Source organism: Cyprinus carpio, chromosome B17 (genome assembly GCF_018340385.1).
Source record: "Cyprinus carpio isolate SPL01 chromosome B17, ASM1834038v1, whole genome shotgun sequence".
NCBI lineage: Eukaryota > Metazoa > Chordata > Actinopteri > Cypriniformes > Cyprinidae > Cyprinus > Cyprinus carpio.
Window position 1 is genome coordinate 3126766 of NC_056613.1, and position 16839 is coordinate 3143604.

General features: G+C 35.3%; 2 protein-coding genes and 1 long non-coding RNA gene across 3 annotated transcripts in view; 2 read left to right on the forward strand and 1 right to left on the reverse strand.

The window, feature by feature from the left end:
• The first annotated feature begins 1552 nt into the window (after nt 1-1552).
• On the forward strand, nt 1553-6189 carry LOC122140216. The gene is made up of 3 exons (XR_006156910.1): nt 1553-1748; nt 3009-3164; nt 6052-6189. It is a non-coding gene; the product is annotated as an uncharacterized LOC122140216 (long non-coding RNA).
• On the reverse strand, nt 5737-8041 carry LOC109107446 (left-right determination factor 2-like). Its single transcript, XM_042743038.1, has 4 exons — nt 7739-8041; nt 6726-6969; nt 6359-6610; nt 5737-6277 (listed from the first exon to the last, which is right to left on the reverse strand). Exons 1-4 carry the CDS (start codon nt 8001-8003, stop codon nt 5950-5952), a joined length of 1089 nt encoding a protein of 362 aa, XP_042598972.1. The 5' UTR covers nt 8004-8041; the 3' UTR covers nt 5737-5949.
• Nucleotides 8042-12040: 3999 nt separating this feature from the next.
• LOC109107447 (serine/threonine-protein kinase MRCK alpha-like) overlaps nt 12041-16839 on the forward strand; it is a 69942-nt gene continuing 65143 nt past the window's right edge. Inside the window, exon 1 of the mRNA XM_042743049.1 lies at nt 12041-13205. Coding sequence (XP_042598983.1) covers nt 13028-13205 — 178 coding nt within the window. The 5' untranslated portion in view covers nt 12041-13027. The remainder of the gene's footprint in view (nt 13206-16839) is intronic.

A 16839-nucleotide genomic window follows, 5' to 3' on the forward strand; every position in this document is an offset into this window, starting at 1 on the left:
TTTTTTTTTGACAATGTTTTGTATCAATGTTTTGTTATCACTGAAATAAAATACAAGTAGGGCCTATAGCCTACTAATACTAAGAGTATATTTGTTTTTTTATTTTTTATATTTGGCCTTTTCCATCTCTCCGATCCTACTCTGCTCACAGGTGACTGGAGATGAGTTTTGTTCCTGCTTTGTTGCAGTTTGCTGATTTTTGTAGAATAACTTATGTTTTTGCTTTTCAGATAAAGGGGTAATTTCAGTTTAATATGTTGCAGGCTCAGCTATTGGAAATAAATAATTGATAATAAATAATATTGATGATTATAAATTATCAAAAAATATTGGGCTTGTTTTGGGCTTGTTTTTGAAGCTGCGATTGCTTTAATTAAAGCGCCGAGGTTTATTTTAGATTATAAACTTGAGTGTAATGTTCATCATTCGTAAGTCGCTTTGGTTAAAAGCGTGTGCAAAATTAATACATGAAAGTGTATTTCAAATACAAAACAATAAAATTTTATTCATTTTATAAATATATATGACTATGTTTCCTTTTCTTTTTTATTCCTTTTTTTATGTATTGCTCCTGTGGACTGTTGCAGCTGTCCCCTGTTGTGGGGTCAGTTGCAACATTTGACTTTGTCTATTGAAGTATAAATTGTACATATATTATCATATGTGCACATGTAACAGCAGCATGGGTGAGTAGCTGACAGATGGCTTTATTGCATTAAAATGTTGGCTAACAGTCTCTGATAAACTGATGGAATGTATTTCAATAATATAATATAATATAATATAATATAATATAATATAATATAATATAATATAATATAATATAATATAATGGAAAAAAAAAACAAGCTTTGACTTTTCCCAGTAGCCCTTTCTGTAATTACACTGTTACGCCAGTAGGAGGCAACAAGTGAATGCATTATGAGAGACTCACTGAATCATTCATTCAATAGATTAGTTCATTCAAATTGTAGATTCATCCACGAACCAAACGGATGATCGGAGACACGCAAATGTTTTGGATTTATGTGGATTTTTTTTTTCGTGGATGAAGCAAAAATACATTAAGTAACTTGTAAGTTGATCAATATTATCTTCAGTTTATTGAACTGTTGTATAACAGCAATAAATATCACAATTGTGCTGTTTATCCTCCATCTGAGGGGAGACACATTTATTAACAAACTTCTGAAATACATTGACAAATATAAACCTACTGCTCAAACAACTGTAACTTTTTCATTTCAGATTTGAGAGGAACACAGCTTGTAAGGAATGTTAGCATTAGCTTATGATTTCGTTCATGTCACTTTGCTGCAGAGCTTGTTGGTATTTTCTGTAAACGGTTCAACTATTTCAAGACAAGTTGTTGTCATCTGTCTCAGCACAGTTAAAGTTAGAGCATTACTGTAAACACACTTTTGTGTTTGTATTTGGAGTAAATGTGGACATATTCAGAAATGACGAAACTGCTTCACCTGTTTCACACACAGCTTACATTGTTTCCCTCTCAATTTGGTAAATATATAACCAGGTCGATATGTTTGTTGAAAGTGATACAACAGACTCAATGTCAAACAGGACATTTTGTGAAAGAAGCATACGAAACACATCAGGAGATAAAAGCTATTTGTGAATAATGTGAATGAGTTTGACAACAGATCAGTTTTATAATGCTATCTAGAGACTGAGTGGATTCATGAACAGAATGGAGATTTTGTTTGATGTTCTTCATTCTTGAGACAGAGGTAAGTTTAAACACATTTCTTCATTTGTTCTCTTCAATAAATTATGTGCGAATTTACATATTATATTTCTATCTTACCGTAATATAAGAGTATTTTTATATGCTTCATATGCATCAAAGTATTTACTGATCAAATTCAGTCTGACCTTTTGCAGTCAAACAGAAATACAGAAACAAAAACTAAATAAAGCTATAAATAATTCCTACAGTAATTGGTGTAAATGTGAAGAGTGATTTCTCAGCAATGAAATGAGCACATGAGGGTTTCAACAGCTCTATTCGCTGTGAATCTCAGCTGTTCACAGAATCAAGGCTGTATTGAGGAACAAGTGAAAATTTTAAAGAGTTGAAGTTCAAAAGATCACAGTCATAAATTAATAAATGATTCAGATACTGATTCTGGTTCTAGGAGCCGTTTCTGAAACTACTGACCTGGGTGTTGAGTTGATGGTGGTTGTTCATCCAAAGTTTTGTGGCTCAAGAGTGTGAATGTTAGGGCTGTGTATCACCAGCAAAGTCACGATATGATATAGGACTGCACTGAATTTCACCTTAGAAGAATTTAGTAAAACAGCTGTTTATTAAAAACACTGCACGGCTGTTGCTAACTATTGGCAGAACAGACACTTGACCTCTGCATTACGAAGGGCCTTTATAGCTGTATTACAGTACAGTCATGGTCAAAAATTTTGTTTTGCAAAATTTGCTGCTTCAGAATTTGTAGATTATTATTCCACATGTTTCTATGGTATACTGAAAGACAGTGATAAACATATAAGTTTTAAAGGCTGTTATTGGCAAAAAACAAACAAACAGAGTTTTCAGAAAGCAAGCACTATATCCACAGTGGAGAGAGAACGCGTGCACATGTTTGCCAGGTTGACAAAGATAAGTAACACACTTATGTGGGAAGTGGGAAGCTCTGTTTCGGGGATTACGTCTCTTTATATCAGACAACCCCGGCTGTTTCTGCTCGATTTATTATTTTTTAGAAACCTTGCACTTTTCTACTCCGTTTTAATCGCTTGTATTTAAATTAAGCGTGGTCCACTGCAGAGAAATCGATACAGGGTCAGCTGTATCGATACACGTATCGTCAAATCTCTATGTTGATACATCGTCATATCGAACACAGTACTAGTGAATGTGTTTATGTGTCTGTCAGGAAAGTATAGTTTGTTTTACTATGTATTTTAATATTGCATAAAAAATGAATCAAGACATTAATTTAGTTGTGTATTTATATTATCTATTTGTAAAGCACTTCCTGTAAAATGAGTCTGTATGAGAAGAGAGAGGAGGATGTTCACATACATAAAGCAGCATCTCCTGAACCCAGCTGTGTGTCTGTGAAGAGTGACATGTCTATGTATGCTCCTCCTTTATTCAGTGATGGAGCAGTTACCTCTGACCCTGAGTGAGTATAAGGATTTTGACAAAATTTTCTGCATTATATGTCCGTTTTCCATATTATCTGTCCTTCATGTCTGCAGTGCATCATTCAATTAGCATGCCAAAAATGGTTTCAGTTATAAAAAACAAATATTGAATAACGTACTTGGTTACTAATGTAACCTCGGTTCCCTTAGATACGGAATGAGTACTGCGTCGTAAGTCGTTAGGCTGAGATGCTACGGGGAAAAGTCCATTTTCTCCGATTTCTGAAGCCTTTTTCAATCATGCAGTGAAAGGAAGGATGACCGGGTATTCGCCCAGAGCACTAAGAAGGGCTTGTAACGAATACATAAAATATCCCAGACCAGTCGGGGATGTATCTTGCTGACCTCCTACAGTTCAGGCACCAAGGGGCATGAGAACGTGTAGGGGACAAAGCTAACCCCAGGCTGGACAACAAGCAAAAACCGACCATGACGGTGGGCTTATGCTGACAGGACCTGCGTTTGTAGCACAGGAATATCCAGGTTGTAGAACCTGACAAATGTGGATGGCAAGGCCCAGCCAGCTGCCGCACAGATTTCTGTGATAGACACGCCACTAGACCATGCCCATGAGGAGGCCATGCCCCTTGTGGAGTGTGCTCTAACTCCTATCGGACATTGAAGCCCGGAGGATGAGTAAGTGAGAGCTATCGCATCCACTATTCATCTGGATAGCATTGGCTTCGAGACCGAATGACCCTTGGTGCAGCCTCTGAAGCACACAAAGAGCTGTTCCGACTGTCGAAAAGAGGCGGAACGGCCAACGTTGGCTCTTAAAGCCCTGACAGGGCAGAGTAAGTTCAACTCCTGATCATCATAAGAAGGAGGAAGCGCGGAGAGAACAACAATCTGGTCTCTGTATGGAGTGGAGAGAGCCTTCGGGACATACCCGTGCCTTCGCTTCAGGACGACCTTGGAGTCGCCAGGCCCGAACTCAAGACAAGAGGGACTCACGGAGAGCACCTGTAAGTCTCCTACTCGCTTAACCCGTACTAGTACCACTAGCAGAGAATGTAAGTTGCCAGTCTGAAGCGGTTCAAAGGGCGGCTCTTTGAGGCCCCTAAGAACCGTGGATAGGTCCCATGTGGGGATCGTGAAGGGGTGAGGAGGGTGTGCAGGGTTATGCTGATGATGTGGCCGTCGCATCCCGAGATGAAGGCGTGATTAAAAACATGTTGTCATGCACTGACAGATTCCTGACATGGTCTGGCCTACAAGTAAAGCACAGTAAATGTGCAGTTTTCTATGAGAGGAGGAGCGGTGGCAAACGTTAGTATCGATCGAGGGCCGACCAACCCCCCTCTTTTACCATCTTAGACCAGCCACTCAGAGTGTATACTAGACATGAGACCTACAACTACCTGGATCACAAGTTTAACATTGCTGGAGAATGGAGTCTGCAAGTGACTGACATGGCACATCAGTTTATGACCAGACTGGATCTCATTGACGCATCACCTTTATCCATCACTCTAAAAGTGCAAGCAATAAGAGACATCGTTTTTATAAAATTCAACACTACTGTACAGTCTGGTTTAACTTTTTTTGTGCAAACACTTTTTTAGGAATTGCTAATACACCAGATATTGTTAACATATCTCAGAATGGCAAAACAGTTACACTATTTGAGGTGTCATGTGCATTTAACTTGTTTATGGAGGACTCTTACTGCTCTAAGACTTTAAAATATCAGTCATTGATGTCTACCATTGAGAATGTTGGGTACAGATGCCAGCTTATTGTGCTGGTGTTTGGTAGTCTAGGTCATGTACACAGGCTGGTGATCTGTGGACTTTGCATTGGGGGGGGGCTATCTAAAATAAGGGCTAATCAGTTGGCAAAGTACTGTTCAATCTCAGCAATTATAGGAAGCATGTTTATTTGGAGAAGGCGATGTTTCCTGTACCCATAGAACTGTATTATCTATAACAATGTGCGGATTTGCTTTAAACTGTTGGATCATTCAAAAAATTGGATTCCTAATTAAATTTGACTTGTAATGTGGAATCAAATAAAGTATATATAAATTCTATAGTGAAGGGTCAAGTTTTGGTCTGTGGAGGGTTTAGGGATAATATGAAATATTGTCTACATTTTAAAAAAAAAAAATCTAATGGCAAGTGAAGTTGTGGCATTTTTTTTCTCAAGAAAAAGTGACTGGAAAAAGTGTCACTTAGATATTTGTTGGTCAAATGAGTGGGTGAAGTCAATGCAGTACGTTCATTTTACCAGTAGAGGTCTCTGTCACCCGCTTATTAATTCTAATATGCAACACAATTAAATATTTATTCAGCAACTGATTATCACTCACTGCGAAGCTTTGTTGTCAATGATTATAGATTATGCTTTTTGACAACGCTTGCGACTTTGGGGTGTATTTTATTAAAGACATAAGATATAGGCTAAGCTATGTTTGTTCCTTTCGAATATTTTTCTATTTTAAGAATATTAAATAATGAATAATTTTTTATTATAAATAAATAATATTTGTTATTAATGATGTTAATAGAAAAAATGATGAAAAATGTAACTCATAAATATGAAATTGTTTTATTTTTCAGAACACGCATCACTCAACAGCGAATGTTTAATGCTTACATTACTAATACATAAACTAATAATTCATAAATATTTTTATTTTCAAGTGCTCAGTGGGGATTCGCAATGTGAATCTCAGTTTAGTAACCCTGAGTCATTTCATTTGAATTACAACATCATCATCATCATCATCACCTCTCATCTGAGAGCAAACATGAGAAAGTCTCAGACTGGAGGGATCTTGTCCATGGAGCAGCCACACTTCTCAACAATCATATTCGGGAACTCTGCCACCTCGATTTCAGTGTAATCTCCCTTTTTCACCAGGTACATCATGGGCAGCGGTGCACTCTCCATCACCGCACAGGTCCTCTGCCCGTATCCATAGTAACTGTGTTTGGGCTGCTTGCATCCTCCAGCACATCTGAAGGCCTGGTACCCGGCCGGCTCAATGATCCAGTACTGAGTCCAGGTCAGCTCCCGGAAATTGATGAAATGCTCCTCCCGGCAACACTTGCTGCTGTTTGGGCTGGAGTTACAGTTCCCCTGAGATCTGTTGACATGGATATGAAGGATTTTAGTTCAATGCAAGTCACGTAAACTAAATAAGCTGCAGCTTAATAACAATACTCACCCATATTCATCCAGGTTTAAGGTGTAAAACACAAGCTCAGGTGCACCCATATCCTTATCCAGGGTGTTTTCTTTCGGGTCCTGTGTGGCAAAGCGCACTCTTTTGGCCATCTCAGCTGCATAGCTACCAGGCCTCTCTCCTTCAGTCCACACCTCCAGATGCAGAGGTGTTTTCTTTTGGGCTTTAGACCAGTAATGAATGGCCTGAGTCACATCAAAGCTCCTCCAGCCAGACTCGTGGATGGGAACCAGTCTATTTAAATAGTGAATATGGACACATAAGTTCCCATTCATGCATTATAAAATTAAATACTGTTATTTTTTGTGCATTTATTTATGTTTTTATTATATTTGGGCATCTAATGTACCTTGAGTCAATGAGTGATGTTCTGTTGGAGCCGTTTGCCAGCACTTCCACCCAGTAGATGCTCACTCTGGCGTTGTTAATGGGTCTGTGGTGCCTTCGTTCAGGTTTGGATGGATTCTGTGCAGCTGTTTGGAAAAGTTTCAGTTCGGCCATAGTGACCTCAGTGTTTTCTTGCAGTCTGGACTCCATGTCAAACACAAGACGCTGACGGGTTGTGTCGGAGTACTTGATTTCTCCTGTTATATCTGACAGAAACAGAGAACACATTAGATTATAGCTGTTAGATTAACACATTAGATTATGGCAGATGCACTATAAAAATGGTATCATCTTAATGTTTTGGCATCCTTTTTTGATATTCGGCATAAAATTTAAAATTGATGTTCTTGATTAGTAAGTAAATCCTTAGTAGTCAAAAAAATGCTGTAATGATATAAATTGTAACTTAGACAACATTTTAAGACATAAAGTAACCAGTTAATTGAAAATAATTTTAATGGTAGAATTTGGCGACAATTATTAATTTTGACAGCAATTATTAATTTTGGCTAATGTTAATTTTGACATATTAATAGATTTTTAACATTAATGTTGCAACAACAATATATGTATACATTAACAGCAATTAAGAAAAAACAATTCTATAAATTATTTAGTTTATGGTCCAGTTATTTGTTGCATTCGTTATTGATAGTTGCTTTAAACCAATAAAACTATCTAATATTAAAATATAAAATATTATGCACAAATTTGTAACTGTTTTTTAAAAGTTCATTTCATTTTGCAAGTGCACTTTATATATCTATGCTTTTGTTTAGCATGTATTTATTATGCTACTAATTTTAAAAACATTTTTAACTATTTTTACAAATGTATAAATGTAATTAGTGCATGGTCCAGTTATTTGTTGCATTGTTTGTTTGTTACCAAATACATCGACTGATATTAAAATATAGAATGCACACATTTTCAAACTTTTCTACAGTTCAGTTTAATTTTGTAAATATAACCCACCTGCATTCCCATGGATTCCTCTAAGAATTCCCGCCAGGCTTGGCAGAGATCTCCTCCTGCGCTTGTGATGGAGTTTCAGCATGGACAGATATTTGTTCTTGATGTGAGCTGGGATGACTAGATTTTCCAAATCTCTCTTCTGAATCCTTGGGAGATCAGTAAGTCCAAGTTTTTGGAGCATGGCCTGCTTCATATCCTCATGGTCGAATCCTTCAGTGAATGAGAACACTGTGGTGCAAATGAAGAGCTGGATGAGCAGAGCCATGCTTGATGTAGTGATGCCAGTGTCGCTCTCCTGATTGAATGACTGACTCTCTTGAGTCGCTCAGGGTTTATATACAGTTGGCCCCCTCCCTCCCCCCACCTCGTCTAGCTCTTCACACCTCTAACAAAGGGGAGACCACCTAAAAAAGACACCCTTCAAAGCCATGTCCCATTTAGACCACCTATTGTTGCTCATGACTTTAGTTTTTCAGATGTATCCTAATGTATGTTCATTTTATATATATATATATATATACACACACACACACTATATTTATGTATTTATATATTTATTTATCAGTTTTCAGTTTTCAAAATGACTTTTAATTCCAAAGCATTTTTACATGATTTATAGTTTTTTATAAAGCATAAATTAACGTTTTTTTGTTTGTTTTGTGAAAAGCATTTTTTATATTCAGTATGTTTAGGGCATAATTACATATAATTGTTATTTTTATGTTTATTAATATTATGTATATATATATATATATATATATATATATATATATATACACACACACACTTACTTTTTTTGTGTTAAAACTCCATTCATGTATATTCATTTATTTATCAGTTGAATCTATTTCAACACATTTTTTCCGCTATATTTATGATTTTTTTTATTTCATTAATTTATTATTTGTGCAGAATAAATTGCTGTATTGCTTAAATGTATTTTTGTGAAGAACACTTTTCTTCATAAGTATAGGGCATTATGATTTTTTTTTTTTTAAATGTAATCAGTGGTTCGATTACTTATTTGTTGCATGTACAGTTTTTACAGTAAAAGTTTTTTTTTCTGCTTTCAACTGTAACCATCTTTGGTAAAAGCAGCAGTGTATTTGGCAGGGCAGCGGAGAGAGGAAAGTGTATTGAGAAATGGCCACCCCTGCTGTCATTATTCCACAAACAGAGGCAGTAAATCCAGGAGTGTGTTCAGGGATGTGGATTGGAGGGAGTTTCTCAAGGGGGTGGTTATCTGTTACTATTGCAGGACTGCTCAGACCTCTTCTGTCCTGCCAACATGGGACTAAAGTTACCCCAGTCTGTGTGTTGTGTATTGGGGCGGCAGGTTGTCCTGGGATGTCAGACAATGACGGCACAGGAACGGCTGATGACGGATCACGTCACGTCAGACAGCTAAGCAAATTTACTTGCTACACAGCCACGTTTTCATGGTAATCTTGTTATTATCTGACACTGTTTGTCAGGATGGGCAAGACAAGTATAAACCAATGTTTACAAATCAACATGTCTATTATTATTCTAAATGAAGTCAATAGCACTATGGATAAGCCACATTTTCTCTAACATAAATTTAAGAACTAAAATTCATACAGAACTTGAAACCTTTATATTTTATAAAAAAATAAAAATGAAAATCTGAAAACCAAACTCGATATTTGAAAAACTGCAACCATGTTTGTAGTCTGAGATTTAAAATAAATAAAATAAAATAAAATACAATTAAATAATAAAACAGTTTAGCAGGTTTTTTTTTTTTTTTTACATTATTTATGATTGCATTTATTATTTTAAAGTTATTCATCTAAAATATGAATGTGTTTTTGTGAAAAATATAGCTTTTATTTATTTATAATGCAACGAATACAATTTTGTAAATATATCTGCTGTCCTATTACTGACAAGAATTTATTAAAAGTCATAAGAATTTGTTGTAAAGACTTGAAAATGCCAAATGTGTGAATTTACACAGTTGTATCTCTGTCAAATTCTTCAGCTGCTCCTTACAAAAGTTTCCTTGATTAAAGACAGCGGCAGTTTGACATTTGACAAATGAATAAAGATAGAAAGAAAAAAGTTTATACTAACAGTTTAAAATGTATGTAGATAAATATTAATGTATTTAATGCCCCAGATTTATTTGAATAAATTCTTTATTATATTATTATATTAAATCTTTTAATAATTTTTAATAATTCCAATGTTTTAGTACATTCAAAATATTTTACATTTTAAAAACCCCTGAAACCTTTTCATGAAAATAAAGTACTTTTTTAAAATTATTATTAGTAGCAGTATTGTTATTTATTTATTAATTTAGTAGACCATTATACTTATTTTTGTACTGTGGTAGTTAGTATAAGATATTATTAAATTATACTTAATTTAATAATACTAGTCTCAGTAGATTGCATATTTTTAGTGGTACTTTCTGTCATTGTAAGATATTTCTCGAGACAGTCCAGTTAAAACTGTATCGAGTGTAATGTTTTGAATACACACCATCATAACAAAAGATCTTAGGCCTGAGACTTTCAATTACTCATTAAGCCAAACTATTATTTCTAGCTATAGACGGTTGTTTTGGAGGGTGGGGTGTTGCAATTGACTTTCTTTGATTTGATCCATGCTGCAGATTCTAGCACATCAATTAATTAGATGATCTAGACTGAAAGTGATATTTCTCATTTTCTAATTGCATATGAAAAGGGATCAGAAGGATTAAACCAACAATAACACTCCCCTGTATTTTAGCCTTTTAATCAAGAGCCCCAATAAACACAAAAGGTGTTAATGATGAGCGTTATAGAAGCTGTTCATTGAAACCAGCCCAGCTACACACATCAATGATGGAGGGCTTTATTTGATCCACTATCAAGACTAATAGAAATGAAATTAAGCTATTCAGCCAGACAAACACAGTCTGCTTTGGTTTTCTTTGCTTGAAAATGCCTAAACAGAATAGAAAGTTTATTCTGCATCACAGTTTGCCATAAATTCTGTTCATTAATTTATTCTGAAATAACTCTTATTTCCATTCATTAATTTCTTGCAGACAAGTAGTAAATGAATCACTGAAATGACCAACAGGTGACGCTGCTTTACCATGTCTTTGCAGGAAAGTATTCTTAAACTGTCTGGACAGACTCAGAGGATTTTTCAGCCCTAAGGGGGAGCTCTGGCATTTGTAGAATTGGTCAAAATTTATTATTATTATTATTATTATATCATAATAACATTTAATTGCATCCATTTTAATTGGCCACCTTTATTTATGCTATCTCAGTTTACAGAAGTTCAACTTTATTTCCTTTATTGGTAATTAAATTCAGTGTGGCTTAATAAATTGCAATTAATTAAGGACAGTGAGATTTGTACCACTTGGGTGTTACTTAAACATTTACCCTAGCAATTAAAGTGAACTTTTGAATTTTGTTACATTGTATACTTATCGTAGTCGGAAGTTCACAGATATTCTACAGTGAGAGCAACTTTTCTGTGTTTTACATTTCATAAATGTATTGGAATTTAAAATTTAAAAAAGAATGTTACAAAGTTTTCCATTTGTAAAAATATAAGTAAAGAATAAATAAAAATAAAATAAACAAATAAAGTCAGGGTAAAATTAATTGAGTGAGAATATTGTTCTAGAATAGACACATAGACGGTAGATAGATATATAGATATATTCAACTAAACTACATTAAACCATCTATAAAAGCATGAAGAATAAAATAAAGAATAAAAATTATCTTAAAAATTAAAAAGTGTGAACACATGTGACCCCCCCCCCCCATTCATAACTTCACAGCTTAAGCAAAACAACTTTACAGAGTGTATTTACAGTATGTATTTTTGTCTGTATACATGTGTATTTATGTTTATATTTGTGTCTGTTTTTGTGTATTTTGAAAGTGTGTCTATATGGGTTTATATGTGTATGTGTGTTTGTTTGTGTATACGTTATGTTTGTTTTAATTTATGTTATTTCTTTAAAAATATCTGAGACTATATATATATCTGTATTTATGTATGTTTTATAGGCACGTGAATGTCTATATATGTGTACAATATGTTTATGTAAATGCATGTATATATGTGTAGCCTTTGTGTGTTTATTTTGATGTGTATGTGTCTGATGTGAAAGGACGCGTGTGTGCGCGCGCGCGTGTGTGTATGAGAGAGAGAGAGAGAGAGAGAGAGAGAGAGAGAGAGAGAGAGAGAGAGAGAGAGAGAGAGAGAGAGAGTGAGAGAGAGAGTGAGTGAGAGAGTGAGTGAGTGAGAGTGAGTGAGTGTGTATAGTCGCCATGTTTCTCCTCATCATTCCTGAATCACACTGAGCGGCGGCGGGCAGATGAGAGAGAATCACCCCGTCACCCCGCATCCACACCATCCTCCTCCTCCTCTTCCTCATCTTCACCCCATCATCATCATCTTCCTCTGACGGACTTCATCCCGTGGGCAGGACTTATTTTTGAGGAATTATTAACGGGAAAAGGACTATGGAAAACTAAGCGACGCTCAATCGGTGCCTTTGGGGAACTTCGCTAAACTCAAATTCGCGGACGTAAACATATTTTATCCATCTTTTCCACACACGTAATGTCTAAATGTCACATTTGGGGGGCGTGTCACGTTATTTCTGTTTGTTTTGAGGACAATTTTCTCTCAGGATGAGATAAAAATCTGTTAGCTTGCTAGCCGAACGTCTTTATTAGCCTGATCATTAGCATCAGTTATTTTAACCCGTTAAAGTTGAACAAACTGGGAATGTGTTTAAGTCTATATACTTGACATGGTTTGACACTAGTACTTGGTAATATTAATACTCGATTTTTAATTTTTTTGTATTTATATAAGAGGAAAACAGTTAAGATACATTGTGTCGCGAGAATGTTGTTAGCTCGTTAGCTTGAGTAGCTACAGAGAAGGCACTTAAATGTATGTAAGTTAAATTAATATTTACAAATTTACAGTTTTGAACAAAAGTGCGAGGTCTTTTTGGATAAATGGCTTAAACTGTCATTTTCCCCCTCATTTGGTGGTTTGTTGTTCACTGAGTACATAGTACATTAAAAAAGATGTAGTGAGAAGTTTTATTATGGTATGAAATTAAAATTCGTTTTGAGTTTACTGCAGTTTTGTGACTGCATTTTCCTGTGATGATGGGTGGTTTATATTTATAGCTATTTACAGATCCCCTCCAAAGAGTTCTCGCGTATTTGCATCTATTTTAATAACATCACACTACATATTTTGGACTGACACTCCTATTGAACCATGTCTGGAGAAGTGCGTTTGAAAAAGCTGGAAAAACTGATTCTGGATGGTCCTGTCCAGTCCAATGGACAGTGTTTTAGTGTGGAAACTCTTCTGGATGTTCTCATCTGCCTTTATGATGGCTGCATCAACTCCCCACTCAGAAGAGAGAAGAACATTGCTGAGTTTTTGGAATGGAGTGAGTATAATGCTTTAAAAACATGTTTCCGAAAATCAGTGCATTTCATGTTTAAACCGTATTAAATCAGTTTATTCCATGCACAGACCATTTTAATTCAATGCATTTAATGTTTAAACCCTAATAAATCAATGCTTTTTTTGTGTAACCCGTATCAAATCAATGCATTTCACGTTCAAGCCATCTTAAACCAATGCATTTTATGTTTAACCCATATCATACCAGTGCATTTCATGTTTAACCCATTGTAAACCAGTGCATTTTATGTTAAACCCATATCAAATCCATGCATAATAAGTCATTGTATTTATTTATTAAATCATCTTATTATGGTACCAAACCTAAGTTCAGTAGATGTTTGGGTTGTGAAGTACTCATAAATAAGGATGTTTCACTGAAGTTCATGCAACAAATGTCTTTAAGCCACATTTAGCAGCACTAAATCATAGGTGTGTGTGTGTACAGCCCTGGAAAAGTCAAGTAGCAACATGCTGTTAAATTCTGAGCCATCATACCAGCCCATTGAACATGGGACATGGATTGAAATGACCTGAGAAAGGGAGAATATGGTATAAGAATTTGATTTAACGGTGTCACAAACCATTTTGATTTATAAGTACATGTGCTATCGACTTTCTTGAAGGGTTAGTTGAAAATTAATGAACGAAATTTGCTTCTGTCTGTGGCAAAGGATATATAGAAGAGCTTTTCAAGATTTTTTGCATATATTCTTCAGGGCTTGGCTGCTGCAGTAATGGAAGGAATTTGTAGTCTCTTCAGGTAGTTGATTCATTATTTAGTTACAAAACTTCAATTTTGAATTTTAAAATGCTGTAAACAACTCTCTCTGTTGCATTAGGCTAAAATGATCCTTTTAGGATGAACCGTTTAGCCACAGGTTGGATGGAGACGATGCCAGGACAAGCTTGAACTCGTGCCCAGATCATCAGCCAGATATGTGTTATCTCTGTCAGGGTCCTGGGACGACCACATGCTTTAGATGGGATTCCTTAACTTGGTTATCTGACAGCTGACAGTGCATGTAATATGGTGCATGCAATATATATCATACCAGGCGTCCTGGTTTGATTTATAATGTCTGGATGAGAAATACATAATGCGTTCATGCTAAAATGGTGTTGAATAGTCTATTCTAGTCTGGGCTGTTAACTGACAGTTTGTAGGTTCAAACCCTATAAGCTGTACTCATGAGCAAAACATTAACTTCGGGTTACCTCAAATCTGGCAAATTATTATAATGTATAATGGCCAAAAAAATACTGTATTAGAAAAAGTAGGCATTGATATTGTCTGTTTTAACTGTTTACCCAAAATAATCAGGTGATTAATGATGCTGATTATTCTTTTTAGAGATATTCATATATCAGGCATCTTTAAAAAATAAAATAAAAGTGTGCTTTTAAGCACATCAATCGACTAATTAGTAATTAGTGTGGTGATTTCATGCTCTCTCTGCTGATTGGAAAGAGGCCTGAAGACTTTTATCTTAAGGCCGTTGTAGGAATGTGCAAGTCACAGATGCTGTTCAGGCCCAACTGCTTGAAAGAAAAGGCTGACTCGGTGAACGGTGACTAACAACTACCCTCTGCTATTTGAAGAAGTCCCCCGTGTAGTGAGTTTCCTTGGACAGCTGGTTTAAATTGACAACTCAGGCGGTTTTATGTGTCTGTCCTGTCACAGCCCCAACTTCTGCTTTTCCAGTGTTCTAGCTTTCATATGTACTGGATAAGTTTATCTATGCAGGTTGGGTTTGCTGTCAGGTAAAACCGGTCTCATATTTTGGGATTAGGTTTGTATTAACTTTGGGAGGTTTCTCGTATTCAAAGGTTAAATGTTCCGCATCACGAGATTTTCCTTTATATTCAGTCCTTATTTGTATCTGTATTAGAGCAAGTCAACGCTTGTTTAGGAGTGTCATGTGCTGTGATTGGCAAGACCAATATGATTTTAGGGATGGAAATAATCTTCTTGTCTGTCCTGAACGGATTGGGTTTAGGACCAGGCTTGTTCCTCCATTGTTATTTGCTCTCTCGCAGATGAAAATGCTAGTGTAAACACTAGTAGTTGTTTTTTAGTTAAAATCCATTTATGTTTCATGACATTACTGATCTTCAGAAAATCTGTCTGGTTTATGTTTTGGAGATTGTTATTTTTGTCTTTTTTGACATGACAATGTTATGGTCGTCTTTTTAAGATTAAACACAATTTAAATATTTTATCCCAATAAATTCACTCCCTTAATTGTTATGATTTTATCATTGTATTAACTTGCATTAAACATTATGTTACAGTTACAGTTTCTTTTGTTTGTTTGTTTATTGATTTCAGATTTTTAACCAGTGTTTTTCAAGTTATTTTTCTTGTAGCTTTTAAATTATTGTACCTTAATCTTAATATTTCAGTTTATGTAATGGGTCTTAAATGACTAGTTTTATGTATAGAAGGAACACTACAGTCATTAAACAAAAGCTGAAGAGGTCTGACTATTTATGTGCTATGCAGACTAGGGTTGGGCCGCATCAGCTAAAGACTGTCTACACTGGACGCGACAAAGCAACAAAAAAAAATTGTGTCAGCGCGTCAAAATAGAACGCGGCAGCATTTGCTGTGAGGGATTTGTGGTGTCACGCTGTGCCGCATCCAGTGTAGACAGCATCACTAATTATACTGCGTTTTATTGACTGATCTAAATATAATGAATCTCTATTATAGATCAGTGGTTCTATAGTATTTTATCGCGCCGCGCCGTTCGCATCGGGTTTTTTCCCCTTATAAGGATTCACGCTTCAGGCACACCCCCTAAGTCCACAACATCAAACACAAAGCGCAGGTGAAAGTCTGTCAGTTTGTGCATGTAATACTAGAGCCCGACCGATATGGATTTTTGGGGGCCGATGCCGATGCCGATATTAACTCGAAAAGAGCCGATTTATAAGCCGATATTTTGATTTTGAAAATAAACTGGATATTAGACCCATTTCCTATAAACTACACTTACACAACATTCAATAGTAAAATATCTGCATGTTCTATGTATGTGGGCTGTATAAACCATTTTCCAGAAGGGATTATGTTAAAAAAAGCCTTAGATTACATTCTCAATGACTAAACAATTGCACATCAAAAGTATACATTTTTTAATGATCAAAAGAACACTGCATTAGAGGAATCTTTGCAGAAGTAGTCCCACACTTTGCTGCTACAGCGTTCACCTTTTTCAGCCATCTGTAGGGCAGAAAGAGAGACAGAGAAAGAATAAGCATGTGTATTAATAATATCATCATGTATCATTACTCATGTCATCATTAGAATTATAATAATAATAAACAGGGATCTCCTACATAGGCAAAAATGAGAAATATAGAGAAATATATATATATATATATATATATATATATATATATATATATATATATATATATATATATATATATATATATATATATATATATATTTTATTTGTCAAGCAATAGGTATTACCTATTACCTACTTATATTTAACTGTATTATTACAACATTTTCCTGTTATGTCTGTAAAGCTGCTTTGAAACAATCTGTAAAAAACGAAGAAAAAAAAGCGCTTGTTCAGCTCACATTTATTTACATGTCCCCT